Source organism: Balaenoptera physalus (assembly GCF_965194825.1).
Source record: "Balaenoptera physalus genome assembly, chromosome: 19".
NCBI lineage: Eukaryota > Metazoa > Chordata > Mammalia > Artiodactyla > Balaenopteridae > Balaenoptera > Balaenoptera physalus.
This window is the reverse complement of record NC_138900.1, coordinates 40,763,403-40,788,193: the sequence shown is the minus strand read 5'-3', so window position 1 is coordinate 40,788,193 and position 24,791 is coordinate 40,763,403. Positions and strand designations below refer to the sequence as shown.

Here is a 24,791-nt window from a genome sequence, read left to right as displayed (position 1 = left end):
CTCACAGGCAGGAAGTCGGAGGCCTTCAGTCCGATGGGCTCGTTCCGGGTGGCAGGGATGATGGGAGACTCAGCCTTGGGTGCAGGGGTGGAAGTGACGACTGGGGGCCGGGACAGGACCTCGAGCTGGAGGGGTCCGGGGCTCAGCAGGTGGCCAGCCCAAGGCCTCCCTCCCTCTCAGCCCCCCTTCCCCAGCAAGGGCCGCCCCAGCGCCAGTTCAGGACTCCAGGCCCCCTCCGAGCCCCACACCCTGCCCGCTCCACCTAGACATACTTTTGGCACCGGGAACTGCACATCCGTGGCTGGGCTGGGCTTTGCTGCCTCCTTGGCTGTGGCCATGTCTGGAGGCGGAAGGAAAAGATCACTGGGTCAGGTCAGGCCAGGAGAAGGGACGGGGGCGGGCAGAAGGCAGGGCTTGGGCTGGGACTGTGGGCGGCACCTCTAACGGGAGGCCTGGGGGACGGGGATGGGCCTGTCCCCTCCCTTACCACCCACTCAGCCACAGGTCTGGCAGAAAGCAGGCGCCAAGCACTGTGTGTGGACAGGACCCAGGGAGCTCCAGGGAGTGGCGCTCCTGTCGCCTCACTAGGAAAGGAGTGTGTTTTGGCGGGGGGAGTGGATAGTGGATGGTGAGTGGGAGCCCGGGAGAGAGAGGCCTTTCAGGAACCCAGCCTGAGGGGCACAAGAAGATGGCTCCTTGAGGAGAAAGCAGGGGAGGGAGGGATGGGCTGGAGGATGAGGGTGCCCCGCCCTGCCTTCTTCTCCAATCCTAAGGGAACAGATCAGGTTTTCTTCCTTCTTAAACCCTCCAACAGCAAAACCCCAAACCCCCGACCCAGGGCCTGCAGGGCTTGGTCTCCTGCTCCTGGACCCCAAGCCCCCGCTGTCCTGGCGGCTCCATCCCACCTGAGGCTCTTTCCTCCTTCCTCCTCACCTGGCCCCCAGGCCGGCCTGACGTGCCATCTCCTCAGAGCCTCACGGACCCGCATCTTCATGGCTCCCCCACACACACCTTCACCCCACACACTACTCCCCCCATAGACACCTTCTCCCCTACACACACCTCCCCCACACACACCTTCACCCCACACACACCTACTCCCAACATAGACACCTTCTCCCTCCATAGACACCTTCTCCCCCATAGACACCTTCTCCCCCATAGACACCTTGTCCCCCACACACACCTTCTCCCCCATAGATACATTCTCCCCCTACAGACAACCTCGCCCCCCACACACACCTTTTCCCCCACACACACCTTCTCCCCCCATAGATACCTTCTCTCCCACACATAACTTCTCACCCCGTAGACACATTCTCCCCCACACACACACCTTTTCCCCAACACACACCTTTTCCGCCATAGACACTTTCTCCCCCACACACACCTTTCCCTGCACACACACCTTCTCCTCCCATAGACAATTCCTCCCCCACACACACTTTCTGCTCCGATAGATATCTTCTCTCCCACACACACCTTCTCTCCCCATAGACACCTTCTCCCCCAATAGACACCTTCTCCCCACACACACACCTTCTCCACCACACACACCTTCTCTCCCCACACACATCTTCTCCCCCACACACACCTTCTCCGCCCCACACACCTTCTCCCCCCACACACCTTCTCCGCCTAAAGACACCTTCTCCCCCACACACACCTTCTCCCACATAGACACCTACTCCCCCACACACTTCTCCCCCAAAGACACCTTCACCCCCATAGATACTTTCTGCACCCACACACACCTTCTCCCCCCCCACCTTCTCCCCCCCCCACACCATCTCCCCTACATACACCTTCTTCCCTACATACACCGTCTCCCACAAACAAACCTTCTTCCCCCATAGACACCTTCTCCCCAACACAGATCTTCTCCCTGCATAGACACCTTCTCCCGCACACACACCTTCTCCCCCATAGACACCTTTCCGCCACACACACCTTCTCCTCCCATAGAGAGCTTCTCCCCCATAGACACCTTTCTGCCACACACACCTTCTCCTCCCATAGACAGCTTCTCCCCCACACACACCTTCTCCTCCCATAGACACCTTCTCCCCCACACACCTTCTCCCCCAAAACACGCCTTCTCCCCCCCCCACACCTTCTCCCCCACACACACCTTCTCCCCGCGTAGACATTTTCTCCCCCAGACACACCTTCTCCTCTCTTAGACACCGTATCCCCACACACACTTTCTCCCGCACACACTCCTTCTCCCCACACACACCTTCTCCCCTACACACACATTCACCCCCCATCAACACCTTCTCCCCTACACATAGTTTCTACCCCCATAGACAACTTCTCCTCTCACACACACCTTCTCCCCCACACACACCTTCTCCCCCCATAGACACCTTCTCCCCCACAAACACATTCTCCCCCCACAGACACCTTCTACTGCACACACACCTCCTCCTCCCAGAGACACCTTCTCCCCCACAAACACCTTCTCCCCCACACACACCTTCTCCCCCCACAGAAACCTTCTCCCCCACACACACCTTCTCCCCCACACACACCTCCCCTATAGACACCTTCTCCCCCACACACACCTTCTCCCCTACACATACCTTCTCCTCCCATAGACAACTTCACCTCCACTCACACCTTCTCCCCCCATAGACACCTTCTTCCCCCCACACACCTTCTCCCCGATAGATACCTTCTCCCCCTACAGACAACTTCTCTCCCCACACACACATTTTCCCCCACACACACCTTCTCCCAAACAGACACCTTCTCCCCGTATAGACACCTTCTCCCCCCATAGACACCTTCTTCCCCCATAGACACCTTCTCCCTCACACACACAGCTCCCCCCATAAACACCCTCGACCCCCTTAGACACCTTCTCCAGCACACACATCTCCCCCCATAGACACCTTCTCTCCCTACACACACCTTCTCCCACACCCTCACCTTCTCCCCCACATACACCTTCGCCCCCACACACACCTTCGCCCCCACACACTTCTCCCCCCATAGACACCATCTACCCGACACACACCTTCTCCCGCCATAGACACCTTCTCCCGCACACACACCTCCTCCTCCCATAGACACCTTTTCGCCCACACACACCTTCTCCGCCACACACACCTTCTCCCCCCATAGACACCTTCTCCCCCACACACACCTTCTCCCGCATAGACACCTTCTCCCCCACACATACCTTCTCCACCCACACACACCTTCTCCCCCGCACACACCTCCCCTATAGACATCTTCTCCCCCACACACCAATTCTCCCCCCATAGATACCTTCTCCCCCACACACACCTTCTCCCCCCATAGCAACGTTCTCTCCCACACACACCTTCTCCGCCATAGAAACCATCTTCCCCACACACACCTTCTCCCCTACACACACCGTCTCCCACAAACAAACCTTCTCGCCCCATAGACACCATCTCCCTAACAAAGACCTTCTCCCCCCCTTAGACACCTTCTCTCCCAAACACACGTTCTCCCCCACAGAAATCATCTTTCCCACACACACCTTCCAGCCCCATAGACACCTTCTGGCCCACACACACCAACTCCCCCCATAGACACCTTCCACCCCCCACACACCTTCTCCCGCACACACCCCTTCTGCCCCATAGACACCTTGTGCCGCACACACACCTTCTCCCCCGACAGACACCTACTCCCCCACACACACCTTCTCCCCCCATAGACAATTTCTCCCACACACAAACCTTCTCCACCCAAAGACACTTTCTCCCCCACAGACACCTTCTCCCCCCATAGACACCTTCTCCCCAACACCCACCTTCTCTCCCCACAGACACCTTCACCACCACACACACCTTCTCCCTCCAAACATACCTTCTCCTCCACACACCTTCTACCCCACACACACCTTCTCCACCCATACACACCTTCTCTCCCACACACACCTCCCCTGGCACACACACCTTCTCCCCCCATAGGCACCTCTCCCACACACACCTTCTCCCCCATAGAAATCTTCTCCCCACACACACCTTCTGCCCCCATAGACACCTTCTCACCCACACACCTTCTCCCTCACAAACACTTTCTCCCCCCTCAGACACCTTCTCTCCCACACACACTTTCTTCCTCCATAGACATCTTCTCCCCCCGTAGACACCTTCGCCCACACACACACCTTCTCGCCCCATAGACAGCTTCTCCCCCCACACACACCTTCTCCCCTAATAGATACCTTCTACCCAACACACACCTTCTCCCCCCAGAGACACCTTCTCGCCTACACACATCTTTTCCCCCCATAGAAACCTTCTCCCCCCACACAAACCTTCTCCCCCACAGACACCTTCTCCCCCACAGACACCTTCTCCCCCCACACACCTTCTCCCCCCACACACACCTTGTCCCCCATAGATACCTTCTCCCCCTACAGACAACTTCTCCCGCCACACACACCTTTTTTCCCCCACACACCTTTTCCCCCCATATACACCTTCTCCCCCCACACACACCTTCTCCCCCCATAGACACCTTCTACCGCACACACATCTTCTCCCCCACACACACATTCTCCCCCACACACACCTTCTCCCCTACACATACCTTCTCCTCCCATAGACAATTTCACTTTCACACACAGCTTCTCCCCCACACACACCTTCTCCCCCCATAGACACCTTCTCCCGCACACACCCCTTCTGCCCCATAGACACCTTGTGCCGCAGACACACCTTCTCCCCCGACAGACACCTACTCCCCAACACACACCTTCTCCCCCCATAGACAATTTCTCCCACACACAAACCTTCTCCACCCAAAGACACTTTCTCCCCCACAGACACCTTCTCCCCCCATAGACACCTTCTTCCCCGATAGACACCTTCTCCCCACACACACGTTCTCCCCCCATAGACATCTTCTCCACCCATAGACACCTTCGCCCCCACACACACCTCCGCCCATAGACACTTTCTCCCCCACACACACCTTCTCCCCCCATAGACACCTTCTCGCCTACACACACCTTCTCTCCCACAGACACCTTCTCCCCACACACACCTTCTCCCCCCATAGACACCTTCTCCCCGACACCCACTTTCTCTCCCCCCAGACACCTTCGCCACCACACACACCTTCTCCCTCCAAACATACCTTCTCCTCCACACACCTTCTACCCCACACACACCTTCTCCACCCATACACACCTTCTCTCCCACACACACCTCCCCTGGCACACACACCTTCTCCCCCCATAGACACCTCTCCCACACACACCTTCTCTCCCCATAGACACCTCTCCCACACACACCTTCTCCCCCATAGAAACCTTCTCCCCACACACACCTTCTCACCCACACACCTTCTCCCTCACAAACACTTTCTCCCCCCACAGACACCTTCTCTCCCACACACACCTTCTCCCTCCATAGACACCTTCTCCCCCCGAAGACACCTTCGCCCACACACACACCTTCTCGCCCCATAGACAGCTTCTCCCCCCACACACACCTTCTCCCCCACACACACCTTTTCCCCTAATAGATACCTTCTACCCAACACACACCTTCTCCCCCCAGACACCTTCTCGCCTACACACATCTTTTCCCCCCATAGAAACCTTCTCCCCCACACACACCTTCTCCCCCTACAGACAACTTCTCCCACCACACACACCTTCTCCCCCCATAGATACCTTCTCCCCAACAGACAACTTCTCCCACCACACACACCTTTTCTCCCACACACACCTTCTCCCCTCATAGATACCTTCTCCCCAACAGACAACTTCTCCCCGCATAGACACCTTCTCCCCAAACACACCTTCTCCCCCCATAGACACCTTCTCCCCCCATAGATACCTTCTCCCCAACAGACAACTTCTCCCCGCATAGACAGCTTCTCCCCAAACACACCTTCTCACCCCATAGACACCTTCTCCCTCACCCACACCTCTCCCCCCATACACACCTTCTCCCCCCTTAGACACTTTCACACTCACACACCTCCCCACATAGACACCTTCTCTCCAACACACACCTTCTCCCCCCATAGACACCTTCTCCCCCACACACACCTTCTCCCGCATAGACACCTTCTCTCCAACACACACCTTCTCCCCCCATTGAAACCTTCTCTCCCACACACACCTTCTCCGCCATAGAAACCATCTTCCCCACACACACCTTCTCCCCTACACACACCATCTCCCACAAACAAACCTCGCCCCATAGACACCTTCTCCCTAACAAAGACCTTCTCCCCCCATAGACACCTTCTCCCCCCAAACACACCATCTCCCCCAAACACACCCTCTGACCCACAGACACCTTCTCTCCCTCACACACCTTCTCCCCAAACACACCTTCTCACCCCATAGACACCTTCTGCCTCACACACATATCTCGCCCCATACACACCTTCTCTCCCTCACACACCTTCTCCCCAAACACACCTTCTCACCCCATAGACACCTTCTGCCTCACACACATATCTCGCCCCATACACACCTTCTACCCCCTTAGACACCTTCTACAGCACACACACCGCCCCACAAAGACACCTTCTCCCCAACACACACCTTCTCCCGCCATAGACAGCTTCTCCCCCCCACACACCTTCTCCCCCCATAGACACCACCTTACCCACACACACCTTCTCCCCCCATACACACCTTCTCCCCCACACACACCTTCTTCCCCTATAGATACCTTCTCCCCAACAGACAACTTCTCCCCACATAGACACCTTCTCCGCAAACACACCTTCTCACCCCATAGACACCTTCTCTCCCACACACACCTTCTCCCCCATAGACACCTTCTCTCCCACACACACCTTCTCCCCCACACACACCTTCTCCCACACACACACCTTCTCCCCCACACACACATTCTCACCCACACAAATCTTCTCCCCCCAGAGACACCTTCTCCCCAAGACACACCTTCTCCCCCCATAGACACTTTCTCCCCCCATAGACACCTTCTTCCCCACACACACCTTCTCCCGCACACACACCTTCTCCACCCAAAGACACCTTATCCCCCCCACACACCTTCTCCCGGAGGCACACCTTTTCCCCCACACACACCTTTTCTCCCAATAGATAGGGTTTCCCCCATACATACCTGCTCCCCCCCACACATCATCTCCCCCACATACACCTTCTCCCTCCATAGACACCTTCTCCTGCACACACACCTCCTCCTCCCATAGACACCTTCTCCCCGCCACACACCTTCTCCCCCACGCACACCTTCTCCCCCCATAGACACCTTCTCCCCCACACACACCTTCTCCCCCCACACACACCTTCTCCCCCACACACACGTTCTCTCCACATAGACACCTTCTTCCCCACACACACCTTTTCCCCCCATACACACCTTCTCCTCCCATAGACACCTTCTCCCCCACACACACCTTCTCCCCCGACACACACCTTCTGTCCCACACACACATCCCCTATAGACACCTTCTCCCCCACACACACCTTCTCCCCCCATAGACACCTTCTTCCCCACACACACCTTCTCCCCCCATACACACCTCCTCCTCCCATAGACACCTTCTCCCCCACAAACACCTTCTCTCCCACAGACACCTTCTCCCCCACAGACATCTTCTCCCCCACACACACCTTCTCCCCCCACAGACACGTTGTCCCCCACACACACCTTCTCCCCCATAGATACCTTCTCCCCCTACAGACAACTTCTCCCGCCACACACACCTTTTCTCCCACACACACCTTCTCCCCCCATAGATACCATCTCCACAACAGACAACTTCTCCTCGCATAGACACCTTCTCACCAAACACACCTTCTCACCCCATAGACACCTTCTGCCTCACACACATATCTCCCCCCGTACACACCTTCTACCCCCTTAGACACCTTCTACAGCACACACACCTCCCCACAAAGACACCTTCTCCCCAACACACACCTTCTCCCCGCACACACAGCTTCTCCCCCCATAGACACCTTCTCCCCCACACACACCTTCTCGCCCCACACACACCTTCTCCCCCACACACACCTTCTCCCCCCATAGACACCTTCTTCCCCACACACACCTTTTCCCCCCATACACACCTTCTCCTCCCATAGACACCTTCTCCCCCACACACACCTTCTCGCACACACACACATTCTCACCCACACAAATCTTCTCCCCCCATAGACACCTTCTCCCCAAGACACAGCTTCTCCCCCCATAGACACTTTCTCCCCCCATAGACACCTTCTTCCCCACACACACCTTCTCCCGCACACAAACCTTCTCCACCCAAAGACACCTCATCCCCCCCACACACCTTCTCCCGGAGGCACACGTTTTCCCCCACACACACCTTTTCTCCCAATAGATAGGGTTTCCCACATACATACCTGCTCCCCCCCACACATCATCTCCCCCACATACACCTTCTCCCCCCATAGACACCGTCTCCTGCACACACACCTCCTCCTCCCATAGACACCTTCTCCCCGCCACACACCTTCTCCTCCACACACACCTTCTCCCCCCATAGACACCTTCTCTCCCACACACACCTTCTTGCCCACACACACCTTCTCCCCCATAGACACCTTCTCTCCCTCACACACCTTCTCCTCCCATAGACACCTTCTCCCCCACACACACCTTCTCGCCCACACACACATTCTCACCCACACAAATCTTCTCCCCCCATAGCCACCTTCTCCCCAAGACACACCTTCGCCCCCCATAGACACTTTCTCCCCCCATAGACACCTTCTTCCCCACACACACCTTCTCCCGCACACACACCTTCTCCACCCAAAGACACCTTATCCCCCCCACACACCTTCTCCCGGAGGCACACCTTTTCCCCCACACACACCTTTTCTCCCAATAGATAGGGTTTCCCCCATACATACCTGCTCCCCCCCACACATCATCTCCCCCACATACACCTTCTCCCTCCATAGACACCTTCTCCTGCACACACACCTCCTCCTCCCATAGACACCTTCTCCCCGCCACACACCTTCTCCCCCACACACACCTTCTCCCCGCATAGAAACCTTCTCCCCCACACACACCTTCTCCCCCACACACACCTCCCCTATAGACACCTTCTCCCCCACACACACCTTCTCCCCCATAGATACCTTCTCCCCCTACAGACAACTTCTCCCGCCACACACACCTTTTCTCCCACACACACCTTCTCTCCCCATAGATACCATCTCCACAACAGACAACTTCTCCTCGCATAGACACCTTCTCACCAAACACACCTTCTCACCCCATAGACACCTTCTGCCTCACACACATATCTCCCCCTGTACACACCTTCTACCCCCTTAGACACCTTCTACAGCACACACACCTCCCCACAAAGACACCTTCTCCCCAACACACACCTTCTCCCCGCACACACAGCTTCTCCCCCCATAGACACCTTCTCCCCCACACACACCTTCTCGCCCCACACACACCTTCTCCCCCACACACACCTTCTCCCCCCATAGACACCTTCTTCCCCACACACACCTTTTCCCCACATACACACCTTCTCCTCCCATAGACACCTTCTCCCCCACACACACCTTCTCGCACACACACACATTCTCACCCACACAAATCTTCTCCCCCCATAGACACCTTCTCCCCAAGACACAGCTTCTCCCCCCATAGACACTTTCTCCCCCCATAGACACCTTCTTCCCCACACACACCTTCTCCCGCACACAAACCTTCTCCACCCAAAGACACCTTATCCCCCCCACACACCTTCTCCCGGAGGCACACGTTTTCCCCCACACACACCTTTTCTCCCAATAGATAGGGTTTCCCACATACATACCTGCTCCCCCCCACACATCATCTCCCCCACATACACCTTCTCCCCCCATAGACACCTTCTCCTGCACACACACCTCCTCCTCCCATAGACACCTTCTCCCCGCCACACACCTTCTCCTCCACACACACCTTCTCCCCCCATAGACACCTTCTCTCCCACACACACCTTCTTCCCCACACACACCTTCTCCCCCATAGACACCTTCTCTCCCTCACACACCTTCTCCTCCCATAGACACCTTCTCCCCCACACACACCTTCTCGCCCACACACACATTCTCACCCACACAAATCTTCTCCCCCCATAGACACCTTCTCCCCAAGACACACCTTCGCCCCCCATAGACACTTTCTCCCCCCATAGACACCTTCTTCCCCACACACACCTTCTCCCGCACACACACCTTCTCCACCCAAAGACACCTTATCCCCCCCACACACCTTCTCCCGGAGGCACACCTTTTCCCCCACACACACCTTTTCTCCCAATAGATAGGGTTTCCCCCATACATACCTGCTCCCCCCCACACATCATCTCCCCCACATACACCTTCTCCCTCCATAGACACTTTCTCCTGCACACACACCTCCTCCTCCCATAGACACCTTCTCCCCGCCACACACCTTCTCCCTCACGCACACCTTCTCCCCCCATAGACACCTTCTCCCCCACACACACCTTCTCCCCCACACACACCTCCCCTATAGACACCTTCTCCCCCACACACACTTTCTCCCCCCAGACACCTTCTTCCCCACACACACCTTTTCTCCCCATACACACCTTCTCCTCCCATAGACACCTTCTCCCCCACACACACCTTCTCGCCCACACACACATTCTCACCCACACAAATCTTCTCCCCCCATAGACACCTTTTCCCCAAGACACACCTTCTCCCCCCATAGACACTTTCTCCCCCCATAGACACCTTCTTCCCCACACACAGCTTCTCCCGCACACACACCTTCTCCACCCAAAGACACCTTATCCCCCCCACACACCTTCTCCCGGAGGCACACCTTTTCCCCCACACACACCTTCTCTCCCAATAGATATGGTTTCCCCCATACATAACTGCTCCACCCCACACATCATCTCCCCCACATACACATTCTCCCCCCACAGACACCTTCTACCGCACACACACCTCCTCCTCCCATAGACACCTTCTCCCCCACACACACCTTCTCCCCCACACACACCTTCTCCCCCACAGACACCTTCTCCCCCACACACACCTTCTCCCCCCACAGACACCTTGTCCCCCACACACACCTTCTCCCCCATAGATACCTTCTCCCCCTACAGACAACTTGTCCCGCCACACACACCTTTTCTCCCCCACACACCTTTTCCCCCCATATTCACCTTCTCCCCCCCCACACACCTTTTCCCCCCATAGACACCTTCTACCGCACACACATGTTCTCCCCCACACACACATTCTCCCCCACACACACCTTCTCCCCTACACATACCTTCTCATCCCATAGACAACTTCACCTCCACACACACCTTCTCCCCCCATAGACACCTTCTTCCCCCCCCACACCTTCTCCCCAATAGATACCTTCTCTCCCTACAGACAACTTCTTTCCCCACACACACATTTTCCCCCACACACACCTTCTCCCGAACAGACACCTTCTCCCCGCATAGACACCGTCTCACCCCATAGACACCTTCTGCCCCCAGACAGCTTCTTCCCCCATACACACCTTCTCCCTCACACACACCTCTCCCCCCATAAACACCTTCTCCCCCCTTAGACACCTTCTCCAGCACACACATCTCCCCCCATAGAAACCTTCTCTCCCTACACACACCTTCTCCCACACCCTCACCTTCTCCACCACATAAACCTTTGCCCCCACACACACCTTCTCCCCCACACACACCTTCTACCCCCATAGACACCATTTACCCGACACACACCTTCTCCCACCATAGACATCTTCTCATCCACACACACCTTCTCCCCCCATAGACACCTTCTCCTCCACACACACCTTCTCCCCCCATAGACACCTTCTCTCCCACACACACCTTCTCCCCACACACACCTTCTCCCCCATAGACACCTTCTCTCCCTCACACACCTTCTCCCCCACACACACCTTCTCCCTCACACACAACTTCTCGCCCACACACACATTCTCACCCACACAAATCTTCTCCCCCCATAGACACCTTCTCCCCAAGACACACCTTCTCCCCCAATAGACACTTTCTCCCCCCATAGACACCTTCTTCTCCACACACACCTTCTCCCGCACACACACCTTCTCCACCCAAAGACACCTTATCCCCCCCACACACCTTCTCCCGGAGGCACATCTTTTCCCCCACACACACCTTTTCTCCCAATAGATAGGGTTTCCCCCATACATACCTGCTCCCCCCCACACATCATCTCCCCCACATACACCTTCTCCCCCCATAGACACCTTCTCCTGCACACACACCTCCTCCTCCCATAGACACCTTCTCCCCGCCACACACCTTCTCCCCCACACACACCTTCTCCCCCCATAGAAACCTTCTCCCCCACACACACCTTCTCCCCCACACACACCTCCCCTATAGACACCTTCTCCCCCACACACACCTTCTCTCCCCAGACACCTTCTTCCCCATACACACCTTTTCCCCAAATACACACCTTCTCCTCCCATAGACACCTTCTCCCCCACACACACCTTCTCGCCCACACACACATTCTCACCCACACAAAACTTCTCCCCCCATAGACACCTTTTCCCCAAGACACACCTTCTCCCCCCATAGACACTTTCTCCCCCCATAGACAGCTTCTTCCCCACACACACCTTCTCCCGCACACACACCTTCTCCACCCAAAGACACCTTATCCCTCCCACACACCTTCTCCCGGAGGCACACCTTTTCCCCCACACACACCTTCTCTCCCAATAGATATGGTTTCCCCCATACATACCTGCTCCCCCCCACACATCATCTCCCCCACATACACCTTCTCCCCCCATAGACACCTTCTTCCACACACACACCTCCTCCTCCAATAGACACATTATCCCCCCCACACACCTTCTCCCCCCACATACACCTTCTCCCCCACACACACCTCCCCTATAGACACCTTCTCCCCCACACACACCTTCTCCCCCCATAGACACCTTCTTCCCTACACACACCTTCTCCTCCCACACACACCTTCTCTCCCACAGACACCTTCTCCCCCACAGACATCTTCTCTCCCACACACACCGTCTCCCCCCACAGACACGTTGTCCCCCACACACACCTTCTCCCCCATAGATACCTTCTCCCCCTACAGACAACTTCTCCCGCCACACACACCTTTTCTCCCACACACACCTTCTCCCCCCATAGATACCTTCTCCCCAACAGACAACTTCTCCCCGCATGGACACCTTCTCCCCAAACACACCTTCTCACCCCATAGACACCTTCTGCCTCACACACATATCTCCCCCCATACACACCTTCTACCCCCTTAGACACCTTCTACAGCACACACACCTCCCCACAAAGATACCTTCTCCCCAACACACACCTTCTCCCGCCATAGACACCTTCTCCCCCCCACACACCTACTCCCCCCATAGACACCACCTTACCCACACACACCTTCTCCCCCATAGACACCTTCTCCCCCACACACACCTTCTCCCCCTATAGATACCTTCTCCCCAACAGACAACTTCTCCCCACATAGACACCTTCTCCGCAAACACACCTTCTCACCCCATAGACACCTTCTCTCCCTCACACACCTACTCCCCCACACACAACTTCTCGCCCACACACACATTCTCACCCACACAAATCTTCTCCCCCCATAGACACCTTCTCCCCAAGACACACCTTCTCCCCCCACAGACACTTTCTCCCCCCATAGACACCTTCTTCCCCACACACATCTTCTCCCGCACACACACCTTCTCCACCCAAAGACACCTTATCCCCCCCACACACCTTCTCCTGGAGGCACACCTTTTCCCCCACACACACCTTTTCTCCCTATAGATAGGGTTTCCCCCATACATACCTGCTCCCCCCCACACATCATCTCCCCCACATACACCTTCTCCCCCCATAGACACCTTCTCCTGCACACACAGCTCCTCCTCCCATAGACACCTTCTCCCCGCCACACACCTTCTCCCCGCCACACACCTTCTCCCCCCACACACACCTTCTCCCCCACACACACCTTCTCCCCCCACAGACACCTTCTTCCCCACACACACCTTTTCCCCCCATACACACCTTCTCCTCCCATAGACACCTTCTCCCCCACACACACCTTCTCGCCCAAACACACATTCTCACCCACACAAATCTTCTCCCCCCATAGACACCTTTTCCCCAAGACACACCTTCTCCCCCCATAGACACCTTCTTCCCCACACATACCTTCTCCCGCACACACACCTTCTCCACCCAAAGACACCTTATCCCCCCCACACACCTTCTCCCGGAGGCACACCTTTTCCTCCACACACACCTTCTCTCCCAATAGATATGGTTTCCCCCATACATACCTGCTCCCCCCCACACATCATCTCCCCCACATACACCTTCTCCCCCCATAGACACCTTCTCCCGCACACACACCTCCTCCTCCCATAGACACATTATCCCCCCCACACACCTTCTCCCCCACACACACCTTCTCCCCCCATAGACACCTTCTCCCCCACACACACCTTCTTCCCCCACACACACCTTCTCCCCCACACACACCTTCTCCCACACACACACCTTCTCGCCCACACACACATTCTAACCCACACAAATCTTCTCCCCCCAGAGACACCTTCTCCCCAAGACACACCTTCTCCCCCCATAGACACTTTCTCCCCCCATAGACACCTTCTTCCCCACACACACCTTCTCCCGCACACACACCTTCTCCACCCAAAGACACCTTATCCCCCCCACACACCTTCTCCCGGAGGCACAACTTTTCCCCCACACACACCTTTTCTCCCAATAGATAGGGTTTCCCCCATACATACCTGCTCCCCTCCACACATCATCTCCCCCACATACACCTTCTCCCCCCATAGACACCTTCTCCTGCACACACACCTCCTCCTCCCATAGACACTTTCTCCCCGCCACACACCTTCTCCCCCACACACACCTTCTCCCCCCATAGACACCTCCCCAACACACACCTTCTCCCCCCACACACACCTTCTCCCCCACAATCACCATCTCCCCCCATAGACACCTTCTTCCCCACACACCTTTTCCCCCCATACACACCTTCTCCTCCCATAGACACCTTCTCCCCCACACACACCTTCTCGCCCACACACATTCTCACCCACACAAATCTTCTCCCCCCATAGACACCTTTTCCCCAAGACACACGTTCTCCCCCCATAGACACTTTCTCCCCCCATAGACACCTTCTTCCCCACACACACCTTCTCCCGCACACACACCTTCTCCACCCAAAGACACCTTATCCCCCCCCACACACCTTCTCCGGGAGGCACAGCTTTTCCCCCACACACACCTTCTCTCCCAATAGATATGGTTTCCCCCATACATACCTGCTCCCCACCACACATCATCTCCCCCACATACACCTTCTCCCCCCATAGACACCTTCTCCCCCACACACACCTTCTCCCCCGACACACACCTTCTGCTCCACACACACCTCCCCTATAGACACCTTCTCCCCCACACACACCTTCTCCCCCCATAGACACCTTCTTCCCCACACACACCTTCTCCCCCCATACACACCTCCTCCTCCCATAGACACCTTCTCCCCCACAAACACCTTCTCTCCCACAGACACCTTCTCCCCCACAGACATCTTCTCCCCCACACACACCTTCTCCCCCCACAGACACGTTGTCCCCCACACACACCTTCTCCCCCATAGATACCTTCTCCCCCTACAGACAACTTCTCCCGCCACACACACCTTTTCTCCCACACACACCTTCTCCCCCCATAGATACCATCTCCACAACAGACAACTCCTCCTCGCATAGACACCTTCTCACCAAACACACCTTCTCACCCCATAGACACCTTCTGCCTCACACACATATCTCCCCCCGTACACACCTTCTCTCCCTCACACACCTTCTCCCCAAACACACCTTCTCACCCCATAGACACCTTCTGCCTCACACACATATCTCGCCCCATACACACCTTCTACCCCCTTAGACACCTTCTACAGCACACACACCGCCCCACAAAGACACCTTCTCCCCAACACACACCTTCTCCCGCCATAGACAGCTTCTCCCCCCCACACACCTTCTCCCCCCATAGACACCACCTTACCCACACACACCTTCTCCCCCCATACACACCTTCTCCCCCACACACACCTTCTTCCCCTATAGATACCTTCTCCCCAACAGACAACTTCTCCCCACATAGACACCTTCTCCGCAAACACACCTTCTCACCCCATAGACACCTTCTCTCCCACACACACCTTCTCCCCCATAGACACCTTCTCTCCCACACACACCTTCTCCCCCACACACACCTTCTCCCACACACACACCTTCTCCCCCACACACACATTCTCACCCACACAAATCTTCTCCCCAAGACACACCTTCTCCCCCCATAGACACTTTCTCCCCCCATAGACACCTTCTTCCCCACACACACCTTCTCCCGCACACACACCTTCTCCACCCAAAGACACCTTATCCCCCCCACACACCTTCTCCCGGAGGCACACCTTTTCCCCCACACACACCTTTTTTCCCAATAGATAGGGTTTCCCCCATACATACCTGCTCCCCCCCACACATCATCTCCCCCACATACACCTTCTCCCCCCATAGACACCTTCTCCTGCACACACACCTCCTCCTCCCATAGACACCTTCTCCCCGCCACACACCTTCTCCCCCACACACACCTTCTCCCGCCACACACACCTTCTCCCCCACACACACGTTCTCTCCCCATAGACACCTTCTTCCCCACACACACCTTTTCCCCCCATACACACCTTCTCCTCCCATAGACACCTTCTCCCCCACACACACCTTCTCCCCCGACACACACCTTCTGTCCCACACACACATCCCCTATAGACACCTTCTCCCCCACACACACCTTCTCCCCCCATAGACACCTTCTTCCCCACACACACCTTCTCCCCCCATACACACCTCCTCCTCCCATAGACACCTTCTCCCCCACAAACACCTTCTCTCCCACAGACACCTTCTCCCCCACAGACATCTTCTCCCCCACACACACCTTCTCCCCCCACAGACACGTTGTCCCCCACACACACCTTCTCCCCCATAGATACCTTCTCCCCCTACAGACAACTTCTCCCGCCACACACACCTTTTCTCCCACACACACCTTCTCCCCCCATAGATACCATCTCCACAACAGACAACTTCTCCTCGCATAGACACCTTCTCACCAAACACACCTTCTCACCCCATAGACACCTTCTGCCTCACACACATATCTCCCCCCGTACACACCTTCTACCCCCTTAGACACCTTCTACAGCACACACACCTCCCCAAAAAGACACCTTCTCCCCAACACACACCTTCCCCCGCACACACAGCTTCTCCCCCCATAGACACCTTCTCCCCCACACACACCTTCTCGCCCCACACACACCTTCTCCCCCACACACACCTTCTCCCCCCATAGACACCTTCTTCCTCACACACACCTTTTCCCCCCATACACACCTTCTCCTCCCATAGACACCTTCTCCCCCACACACACCTTCTCGCACACACACACATTCTCACCCACACAAATCTTCTCCCCCCATAGACACCTTCTCCCCAAGACACACCTTCGCCCCCCATAGACACTTTCTCCCCCCATAGACACGTTCTTCCCCACACACACCTTCTCCCGCACACACACCTTCTCCACCCAAAGACACCTTATCCCCCCCACACACCTTCTCCCGGAGGCACACCTTTTCCCCCACACACACCTTTTCTCCCAATAGATAGGGTTTCCCCCATACATACCTGCTCCCCCCCACACATCATCTCCCCCACATACACCTTCTCCCTCCATAGACACCTTCTCCTGCACACACACCTCCTCCTCCCATAGACACCTTCTCCCCGCCACACACCTTCTCCCCCACGCACACCTTCTCCCCCCATAGACACCTTCTCCCCCACACACACCTTCTCCCCCCACACACACCTTCTCCCCCACACACACCTCCCCTATAGACACCTTCTCCCCCACACACACTTTCTCCCCCCAGACACCTTCTTCCCCACACACACCTTTTACCCCATACACACCTTCTCCTCCCATAGACACCTTCTCCCCCACACACACCTTCTCGCCCACACACACATTCTCACCCACACAAATCTTCTCCCCCCATAGACACCTTTTCCCCAAGACACACCTTCTCCCCCCATAGACACTTTCTCCCCCCATAGACACCTTCTTCCCCACACACAGCTTCTCCCGCACACACACCATCTCCACCCAAAGACACCTTATCCCCCCCACACACCTTCTCCCGGAGGCACACCTTTTCCCCCACACACACCTTCTCTCCCAATAGATATGGTTTCCCCCATACATAACTGCTCCCCCCCACACATCATCTCCCCCACATACACATTCTCCCCCCACAGACACCTTCTACCGCACACACACCTCCTCCTCCCATAGACACCTTCTCCCCCACACACACCTTCTCCCCCACAGACACCTTCTCCCCCACACACACCTTCTCCCCCCACAGACACCTTGTCCCCCACACACACCTTGTCCCCCATAGATACCTTCTCCCCCTACAGACAACTTGTCCCGCCACACACACCTTTTATCCCCCACACACCTTTTCCCCCCATATTCACCTTCTCCTCCCCCACACACCTTTTCCCCCCATAGACACCTTCTACCGCACACACATGTTCTCCCCCACACACACATTCTCCCCCACACACACCTTCTCCCCTACACATACCTTCTCATCCCATAGACAACTTCACCTCCACACACACCTTCTCCCCCCATAGACACCTTCTTCCCCCCACACACCTTCTCCCCAATAGATACCTTCTCTCCCTACAGATAACTTCTTTCCCCACACACACATTTTCCCCCACACACACCTTCTCCCGAACAGACACCTTCTCCCCGCATAGACACCGTCTCACCCCATAGAAACCTTCTTCCCCCAGACAGCTTCTTCCCCCATAGACACCTTCTCCCTCACACACACCTCTCCCCCCATAAACACCTTCTCCCCACTTAGACACCTTCTCCAGCACACACATCTCCCCCCATAGACACCTTCTCTCCCTACACACAACTTCTCCCACACCCTCACCTTCTCCACCACATAAACCTTTGCCCCCACACACACCTTCTCCCCCACACACACCTTCTCCCCCCATAGACACCATTTACCCGACACACACCTTTTCACACCATAGACATCTTCTCCTCCACACACACCTTCTCCCCCCATAGACACCTTCTCCTCCACACACACCTTCTCCCCCCATACACACCTTCTCTCCCTCACACACCTTCTCCCCAAACACACCTTCTCACCCCATAGACACCTTCTGCCTCACACACATATCTCGCCCCATACACACCTTCTACCCCCTTAGACACCTTCTACAGCACACACACCTCCCCACAAAGACACCTTCTCCCCAACACACACCTTCTCCCGCCATAGACAGCTTCTCCCCCCCACACACCTTCTCCCCCCATAGACACCACCTTACCCACACACACCTTCTCCCCCCATAGACACCTTCTCCCCCACACACACCTTCTTCCCCTATAGATACCTTCTCCCCAACAGACAACTTCTCCCCACATAGACACCTTCTCCGCAAACACACCTTGTCACCCCATAGACACCTTCTCTCCCACACACACCTTCTCCCCCACACACACCTTCTCCCCCATAGACACCTTCTCTCCCACACACACCTTCTCCCCCACACACACCTTCTCCCCCACACACACCTTCTCCCGCACACACACCTCCCCCACACACACATTCTCACCCACACAAATCTTCTCCCCCCAGAGACATCTTCTCCCCAAGACACACCTTCTCCCCCCATAGACACTTTCTCCGCCCACAGACACCTTCTTCCCCACACACACCTTCTCCCGCACACACACCTTCTCCACCCAAAGACACCTTATCCCCCCCACACACCTTCTCCTGGAGGCACACCTTTTCCCCCACACACACCTTTTCTCCCAATAGATAGGGTTTCCCCCATACATACCTGCTCCCCCCCACACATCATCTCCCCCACATACACCTTCTCCCCCCATAGACACCTTCTCCTGCACACACAGCTCCTCCTCCCATAGACACCTTCTCCCCGCCACACACCTTCTCCCCGCCACACACCTTCTCCCCCCACACACACCTTCTCCCCCACACACACCTTATCCCCCCACAGACACCTTCTTCCCCACACACACCTTTTCCCCCCATACACACCTTCTCCTCCCATAGACACCTTCTCCCCCACACACACCTTCTCGCCCACACACACATTCTCACCCACACAAATCTTCTCCCCCCATAGACACCTTTTCCCCAAGACACACCTTCTCCCCCCATAGACACCTTCTTCCCCCCACACACCTTCTCCCGGAGGCACACCTTTTCCTCCACACACACCTTCTCTCCCACTAGATATGGTTTCCCCCATACATACCTGCTCCCCCCCACACATCATCTCCCCCACATACACCTTCTCCCCCCATAGACACCTTCTCCCGCACACACACCTCCTCCTCCCATAGACACATTATCCCCCCCACACACCTTCTCCCCCACACACACCTTCTCCCCCCATAGACACCTTCTCCCCCACACACACCTTCTCCCCCCACACACACCTTCTCCCCCACACACACCTCCCCTATAGACACCTTCTCCCCCACACACACCTTCTCCCCCCATAGACACCTCCTCCTCCCATAGACACCTTCTACCCCACAAACACCTTCTCCCCCACACACACCTTCTCCCCCCACACACACCTTCTCTCCCACAGACACCTCCCCCACAGACATCTTCTCCCCCACACACACCTTCTCCCCCCACAGACACCTTGTCCCCCACACACACCTTCTTCCCCATAGATACCTTCTCCCCCTACAGACAACTTCTCCCGCCACACACACCTTTTCTCCCACACACACCTTCTCTCCCCATAGATACCTTCTCCCCAACAGACCACCTCTCCCCGCATAGACACCTTCTCCCCAAACACACCTTCTCCCCCCATAGACACTTTCTCCCCCCATAGACACCTTCTTCCCCACACACACCTTCTCCCGCACACACACCTTCTCCACCCAAAGACACTTTATCCCCCCCACACACCTTCTCCCGGAGGCACACCTTTTCCTCCACACACACCTTCTCTCCCAATAGATATGGTTTCCCCCATACATACCTGCTCCCCCCCACACATCATCTCCCCCACATACACCTTCTCCCCCACACACACCTTCTCCCCCGACACACACCTTCTGTCCCACACACACATCCCCTATAGACACCTTCTCCCCCACACACACCTTCTCCCCCCATAGACACCTTCTTCCCCACACACACCTTCTCCCCCCATACACACCTCCTCCTCCCATAGACACCTTCTCCCCCACAAACACCTTCTCTCCCACAGACACCTTCTCCCCCACAGACATCTTCTCCCCCACACACACCTTCTCCCCCCACAGACACGTTGTCCCCCACACACACCTTCTCCCCCATAGATACCTTCTCCCCCTACAGACAACTTCTCCCGCCACACACACCTTTTCTCCCACACACACCTTCTCTCCCCATAGATACCATCTCCACAACAGACAACTTCTCCTCGCATAGACACCTTCTCACCAAACACACCTTCTCACCCCATAGACACCTTCTGCCTCACACACATATCTCCCCCTGTACACACCTTCTACCCCCTTAGACACCTTCTACAGCACACACACCTCCCCACAAAGACACCTTCTCCCCAACACACACCTTCTCCCCGCACACACAGCTTCTCCCCCCATAGACACCTTCTCCCCCACACACACCTTCTCGCCCCACACACACCTTCTCCCCCACACACACCTTCTCCCCCCATAGACACCTTCTTCCCCACACACACCTTTTCCCCACATACACACCTTCTCCTCCCATAGACACCTTCTCCCCCACACACACCTTCTCGCACACACACACATTCTCACCCACACAAATCTTCTCCCCCCATAGACACCTTTTCCCCAAGACACAGCTTCTCCCCCCATAGACACTTTCTCCCCCCATAGACACCTTCTTCCCCACACACACCTTCTCCCGCACACAAACCTTCTCCACCCAAAGACACCTTATCCCCCCCACACACCTTCTCCCGGAGGCACACGTTTTCCCCCACACACACCTTTTCTCCCAATAGATAGGGTTTCCCACATACATACCTGCTCCCCCCCACACATCATCTCCCCCACATACACCTTCTCCCCCCATAGACACCTTCTCCTGCACACACACCTCCTCCTCCCATAGACACCTTCTCCCCGCCACACACCTTCTCCTCCACACACACCTTCTCCCCCCATAGACACCTTCTCTCCCACACACACCTTCTTCCCCACACACACCTTCTCCCCCATAGACACCTTCTCTCCCTCACACACCTTCTCCTCCCATAGACACCTTCTCCCCCACACACACCTTCTCGCCCACACACACATTCTCACCCACACAAATCTTCTCCCCCCATAGACACCTTCTCCCCAAGACACACCTTCGCCCCCCATAGACACTTTCTCCCCCCATAGACACCTTCTTCCCCACACACACCTTCTCCCGCACACACACCTTCTCCACCCAAAGACACCTTATCCCCCCCACACACCTTCTCCCGGAGGCACACCTTTTCCCCCACACACACCTTTTCTCCCAATAGATAGGGTTTCCCCCATACATACCTGCTCCCCCCCACACATCATCTCCCCCACATACACCTTCTCCCTCCATAGACACCTTCTCCTGCACACACACCTCCTCCTCCCATAGACACCTTCTCCCCGCCACACACCTTCTCCCTCACGCACACCTTCTCCCCCCATAGACACCTTCTCCCCCACACACACCTTCTCCCCCACACACACCTCCCCTATAGACACCTTCTCCCCCACACACACTTTCTCCCCCCAGACACCTTCTTCCCCACACACACCTTTTCTCCCCATACACACCTTCTCCTCCCATAGACACCTTCTCCCCCACACACACCTTCTCGCCCACACACACATTCTCACCCACACAAATCTTCTCCCCCCATAGACACCTTTTCCCCAAGACACACCTTCTCCCCCCATAGACACTTTCTCCCCCCATAGACACCTTCTTCCCCACACACAGCTTCTCCCGCACACACACCTTCTCCACCCAAAGACACCTTATCCCCCCCACACACCTTCTCCCGGAGGCACACCTTTTCCCCCACACACACCTTCTCTCCCAATAGATATGGTTTCCCCCATACATAACTGCTCCACCCCACACATCATCTCCCCCACATACACATTCTCCCCCCACAGACACCTTCTACCGCACACACACCTCCTCCTCCCATAGACACCTTCTCCCCCACACACACCTTCTCCCCCACACACACCTTCTCCCCCACAGACACCTTCTCCCCCACACACACCTTCTCCCCCCACAGACACCTTGTCCCCCACACACACCTTCTCCCCCATAGATACCTTCTCCCCCTACAGACAACTTGTCCCGCCACACACACCTTTTCTCCCCCACACACCTTTTCCCCCCATATTCACCTTCTCCCCCCCCACACACCTTTTCCCCCCATAGACACCTTCTACCGCACACACATGTTCTCCCCCACACACACATTCTCCCCCACACACACCTTCTCCCCTACACATACCTTCTCATCCCATAGACAACTTCACCTCCACACACACCTTCTCCCCCCATAGACACCTTTTTCCCCCCACACACCTTCTCCCCAATAGATACCTTCTCTCCCTACAGACAACTTCTTTCCCCACACACACATTTTCCCCCACACACACCTTCTCCCGAACAGACACCTTCTCCCCGCATAGACACCGTCTCACCCCATAGACACCTTCTGCCCCCAGACAGCTTCTTCCCCCATAGACACCTTCTCCCTCACACACACCTCTCCCCCCATAAACACCTTCTCCCCCCTTAGACACCTTCTCCAGCACACACATCTCCCCCCATAGAAACCTTCTCTCCCTACATACACCTTCTCCCACACCCTCACCTTCTCCACCACATAAACCTTTGCCCCCACACACACCTTCTCCCCCACACACACCTTCTACCCCCATAGACACCATTTACCCGACACACACCTTCTCCCACCATAGACATCTTCTCCTCCACACACACCTTCTCCCCCCATAGACACCTTCTCCTCCACACACACCTTCTCCCCCCATAGACACCTTCTCTCCCACACACACCTTCTCCCCACACACACCTTCTCCCCCATAGACACCTTCTCTCCCTCACACACCTTCTCCCCCACACACACCTTCTCCCTCACACACAACTTCTCGCCCACACACACATTCTCACCCACACAAATCTTCTCCCCCCATAGACACCTTCTCCCCAAGACACACCTTCTCCCCCAATAGACACTTTCTCCCCCCATAGACACCTTCTTCTCCACACACACCTTCTCCCGCACACACACCTTCTCCACCCAAAGACACCTTATCCCCCCCACACACCTTCTCCCGGAGGCACATCTTTTCCCCCACACACACCTTTTCTCCCAATAGATAGGGTTTCCCCCATACATACCTGCTCCCCCCCACACATCATCTCCCCCACATACACCTTCTCCCCCCATAGACACCTTCTCCTGCACACACACCTCCTCCTCCCATAGACA

General features: G+C 56.1%; 1 protein-coding gene across 4 annotated transcripts in view; it reads right to left on the bottom strand.

Moving 5' to 3' along the window:
• The window catches only part of KATNB1 (katanin regulatory subunit B1), a 70,519-nt gene that overhangs the window by 1,704 nt on the left and 44,024 nt on the right, over positions 1 to 24,791 (bottom strand). For all 4 annotated transcript variants that reach the window (XM_082438190.1, XM_082438193.1, XM_082438191.1 and 1 more), the window contains 2 exons: positions 273 to 340; positions 6 to 125 (listed from right to left, as the gene is read on the bottom strand). In XM_082438190.1, the coding sequence (XP_082294316.1) occupies positions 6 to 125; positions 273 to 340 (188 nt within the window). The remainder of the gene's footprint in view (positions 1 to 5; positions 126 to 272; positions 341 to 24,791) is intronic.